General features: G+C 57.2%; 1 protein-coding gene across 1 annotated transcript in view; it reads right to left on the bottom strand.

Moving 5' to 3' along the window:
* Nucleotides 1-1,247: 1,247 nt before the first annotated feature.
* LOC130387128 (low-density lipoprotein receptor-related protein 8-like) overlaps nucleotides 1,248-5,111 on the bottom strand; it is a 30,546-nt gene continuing 26,682 nt past the window's right edge. Inside the window, exons 12-13 of the mRNA XM_056596124.1 lie at nucleotides 3,731-3,799; nucleotides 1,248-1,648 (exon numbers count right to left, since the gene is read on the bottom strand). Of these exons, the coding sequence (XP_056452099.1) occupies nucleotides 1,248-1,648; nucleotides 3,731-3,799 (470 nt within the window). The remainder of the gene's footprint in view (nucleotides 1,649-3,730; nucleotides 3,800-5,111) is intronic.

Below are 5,111 nucleotides of genomic sequence, written 5' to 3'. Positions count from 1 at the left end.
TTTCAATCGATCCGAAGAGAACATGAATACAAACCCACCAAACACACGCCAGGTGTGGCTCCCCTCTGGCCCGCCGACGCCCGGAGGCGCAGCAGAAGCGAGGGAGTCGTGGCGACGGCTCAACGCCCATTAAGGAACGCAACCGTCTATTGCTTATCACGGAGCGCTCCGACCGGGCCAACTAGGCAGAGCCTCTCGAGGAAAACCTTCATTATCTTCTTCTTCTCCCAGAACTCACGGATCATTAATCTCGCATCGTCTCCGCAACAAAACAATGCAGACGGCGTCTCCTGAGAGGAGTTCTCAGCGGAGTCACTCTACTTGAGGTAAAGGTTTGAGCGATCTCCCGCCAGCCGTGTACAGCCTCGGGAAAGCTCGCCGACGCCCTTGAACGCGTCTTTTCAGGAGGAAACTAAATCTAAAAAAAAAAACGCCCCGTGAAGGAACACACGAAAACAGATCGAATTCAGCGCGACGTGTCCCGACGGTGAAGGAAAGCGGGCCGAGGAAGAACCTTGATGACCATGATCCGTCCAGAGGTGGAGGGCGGGCGGAGGGGTCTGTGGGCTGAAACAGCACGTGATGAAGAAGTCCCCTTCGGACAAAGGTGCTGTCCTACTTCCCCTCCGCCCCGGTGCATCTGTCGTTGCCTTCCTCTCAGAGCCCGTCTCCCACAGCGAGGCGCTCTTCTACGGGGACAGAACAGCGGCCAAGGAAGGTACGAGCCAGGACCAAGGCCGCTGCGTAGCGACATCAATCCGTAGCCCTGCCCTGTGGCACCGTGACGCAGACAGAGGCCCAGCCCGCTAGACGCCCGGGTACTGTAGTCCCCAGCTAGGGGCAGCCTCGCTATGCCAGCCCTTAATGACGCACTGCGAGCTGGCCCATGACAGGAAGGTCGACCAACTCCGGGTTTATTACTCGGTAACGGTTGAGATAGGTTGGAATGAATGGTCCAGAGAGACATCCGGAAACGGGTCCGGTTCACAGCAACGGTTTCCGTGAGTGCGGAGTCACACAGAGACCCGGGCGGCGTGGAGACACAGGTCAGCAGTATGAAAAAAGAAACAAACGCCCCCTCCTCCGTGGAACCTTAGCCTGAGTGACCTTTGACCTCGCGACGTGTGCCCCCAAAGGGGCCGGTCAGTCCTGACGCCCCCTCCCCGTCCGTCAGCACAGGGGGAGTGGGGGGGGGAGGGGGGGGGTGAGGGTGAGGGGGGCGGGGGAGGTCGGGGGGGGGGGAGAGGTCACTTGGATGACGGGGAGAGCATGGGCTGCTCCGTGTACCAGTGGGTCCCCGGGTCCGCCATGCCGCCCCCTAGGGGCAGCGTGATGAACTGCGGGCAGGTGCCCCCGCCGCCCCCGCCCACCACGCCGCCGCCGCTGCCGCCGCCCACGCTCCCGCCGGTCGCCATGACGCCCATGCCCACGCCGGGCGGGTACGGGTGGTGGTGGTGGTGGTGGTGGTGGTGCTGCTGCTGGCCGTGCTGCGTCATGGCGTCGGCCCGCCCGATGTGGATCTCGTCGTCCTCGCCCTCCCCGGTGGTCTTGCGGTACACCGGGTTGTCGAAGTTCATGCTCTTGGTGGCGTGGCGGCGGTAGTTACGCCACGCCACGTACAGGCCGGCGCACAGCAGCCCGAACACCACTGTGGCAACGACAGGGACTGCGTCACGGGGTTTCAGCACACGCGTGCACGCACACGCACACGCACACACACACACACACACACACACACACACACACACACACATGCAGCCGGGGGGGGGGGATATGGAGAGAGAGGGGGGGGGGGGTATGGGGAGAGGGGGGGGAGGAGATGGGCGAAGCGTTAGCGAGGCTTAAAGAGATCCCGGTGGTGGAATGGGACGAGGGACAGACAGGTGCACGTCGGGGACAGACAGGTGCACGCCGGTGACAGACAGGTGCACGTCTGTGGACAGACAGGTGCACGTCGGTGGACAGACAGGTGCACGTCGGTGGACAGACAGGTGCACGTCGGTGACAGACAGGTGCACGTCGGTGGACAGACAGGTGCACGTCGGGACAGACAGGTGCACGTCGGGGACAGACAGGTGCACGCCGGAGGACAGACAGGTGCACGTTGGGGACAGACAGGTGCATGTCGGGGACAGACAGGTGCACGTCGGTGACAGACAGGTGCACGTCGGTGGACAGACAGGTGCACGTCGGGACAGACAGGTGCACGTCGGGAGAGACAGGTGGAGGGAGACAGTAATTATGAATCACTTTTTCAGTTGAATAATTCTCCAGTAGAAGCGGAGCAGAAGGGACGCGGCCCTGAGGCGTTGTTTGGTTACTGGAGGACACAGGAGATGCAGGCCCCCTGGGGGGGGTCCTCTACATATTTATAGCGGGGACTCTGCATCTGTAACACGGGGTGCAGCCGTCCCTTCACCGCTACACTTCACTTCTAATTATGCACGATTCCCCTGAAACTCGCAGGACGAGACGCCCGTCGTGAGCAGCATGCTGAGCTCGTGGCATAATCACCAGCTCTGGCTCCGCGGATATATCAGATATAATCATCGTTAAGTACAGCCGTGTCATAACAACAGACGTCAAGGGGACAAACCCATCCTCGGAAGAAAGGCAGAAAGAATGTTTGTGCATTCTAGAATCCCCTCTAGAGGATTCTAGAATGCTCCGTAGAATCTCAGGACTTGGTGAATCCTGCAGTCTAGAGTCTTCCAGAATCCTGCAGTGCGGACGGTGAGGAACACGGATATCTCACTCAAGGTTCACCCCCCCCCTCAGACACATCTTTACACGGCAAACCAACAGCGACACAAATACGCATCGCTCTGCAGAGTCCCTGGGGCTTCAGCTGTACCAGACGCTACACACACCTTCAGGGGGGGGGGGGATGAATAATGCAGCATGACAGCGATGTCAGACACACAGAGAATGAGCACTGGAGGTCACACCGTCTGAGCCTGGGGGGGAGGGCCGTGATGCCATGATGACGTAATGATAATAATAACTAGAGCAGTACTAGTAAAGGATGGGATGTATTGAGCTTAAGAGTCACCGGCGCTCTCATGCAACAGCCAGACCGCCGGCTGGACCGCCGCAGGTCAGGGGTTGTTGGGGACGGACGCATGCGGTCTGGGGTTGTTGGGGACGGACGCATGCGGTCTGGGGTTGTTGGGGACGGACGCATGCGGTCTGGGGTTGTTGGGGACGGACGCATGCGGTCTGGGGTTGTTGGGGACGGACGCATGCGGTCTGGGGTTGTTGGGGACGGACGCATGCGGTCTGGGGTTGTTGGGGACGGACGCATGCGGTCTGGGGTTGTTGGGGACGGACGCATGCGGTCTGGGGTTGTTGGGGACGGACGCATGCGGTCAGGGGTTGTTGGGGACGGACGCATGCGGTCTGGGGTTGTTGGGGACGGACGCATGCGGTCTGGGGTTGTTGGGGACGGACGCATGCGGTCTGGGGTTGTTGGGGACGGACGCATGCGGTCTGGGGTTGTTGGGGACGGACGCATGCGGTCAGGGGTTGTTGGGGACGGACGCATGCGGTCTGGGTCAGCGGTTCCCAACGCGGGGACTGCGAGCTTTAAGCGGCTGCAGCGGGGGGACCGAAACTACAGATCCCATGATTCTACCCGTCCTGCAGTGGTACAGCGAGAGGGACAGAGGACGGGGGACTGGGAAGGAGGGGCCGGTAGGTTGAGTGGGTAGGTGCGGTCCAGGTAACTCACCTATGGGGATTACAACCCCCAGCACAGCCACAGTCAGGTTCTCCCCCATGATGAAACCCTCTCCTCCAGCTAGAGACAGAGACAGACAGACAGACAGACAGACAGACAGACAGACAGACAGACAGACAGACAGACAGACAGACAGACAGACAGACAGACAGACAGACAGACAGACAGACAGACAGACAGACAGACAGGAGGAGAGGGAGACAGGGACAGAAAGAAAGAGAGAGACATGTCATTACATTGTTAGAAGTAATGTAATGTATTTTTCATCATATAATTTAGTACTTTAGTATAATAAAGTACAGGCAGGCAGGTTCAGGGTGAAACCCCCTTAAACCAAAGGGGGAACGGAGTTTGAAGGCTAAAGAGAGGTTGAGGCAACTGATGGAGACAGATTGATTAAAAGAATTGAGGGAGAGATAAAGACAAATGAGAGAGCGAGACAAAGAGAGAGAGAGAGAGAGAGAGAGAGAGAGAGAGAGAGAGAGAGAGAGAGAGAGACAGAGACAGAGAGACAGAGAGAGAGACAGAGACAGAGAGACAGAGAGAGAGACAGAGACAGAGACAGAGAGAGACAGAGACAGAGAGAGAGAGAGAGAGAGAGAGAGACAGAGAGAGAGACAGTGAGACAGAGAGAGAGACAGCGAGACAGAGAGAGAGAGAGAGACAGAGAGAGAGAGAGAGAGAGAGAGAGAGAGAGAGAGAGAGAGAAAATGTGAAAAAGGTTACACAAAAGAATAGCAGGGAGAAAAAGTAGGGAAAATGATGAATTGTGTGTGATTCGTCATGGCCGTCGTCCTCCCTGAGGCTACAGACCGCTGCCTGGCCACTGCCCTTGAACCCCCCTCCAACCCCCCCTTGCCACACACACACCTGTTTCATATTCCAACTTATTAGCATACAGTGCCAGCCCCCAACATACGACCCACCCTCATCTCTGTTCTAACTGCATTAACCCAAAGCCACGCCCCCTAAAGCAATAATAATATAGACACATTTACATACAACATAACAGCTGTAAATAGGCTTTACTGTACACTTAATAAGTGCAGACAAATGTAGATATAAAGCGAGGCCATGCAGCCATACAATTCTTGAGTGAAGACTAAAAATAACTGAACACACACACACACACACACACACACACACACACACACACACACACACACACACACACACACACACACACACACACACACACACACACACACACACACACACACACAGGGTAATGCATGGAGGAATGACACCATGTTCCCTCCCTCATCTCTCATTAAGGTCAGCGGAGCGTGGCTGTTGGGGGCCTTCACACATCGCTCACTTTAATACGACGCTGTACTGGTAGCACAGTACTGTTCCTCCCGCTAAAGCAGAG

The sequence above is a fragment of the Gadus chalcogrammus genome, chromosome 8 (genome assembly GCF_026213295.1).
Source record: "Gadus chalcogrammus isolate NIFS_2021 chromosome 8, NIFS_Gcha_1.0, whole genome shotgun sequence".
NCBI classification, from domain to species: domain Eukaryota; kingdom Metazoa; phylum Chordata; class Actinopteri; order Gadiformes; family Gadidae; genus Gadus; species Gadus chalcogrammus.
The sequence above is the reverse complement of the archived record's forward strand: the minus strand, read 5'-3'. Positions and strand labels throughout refer to the sequence as shown.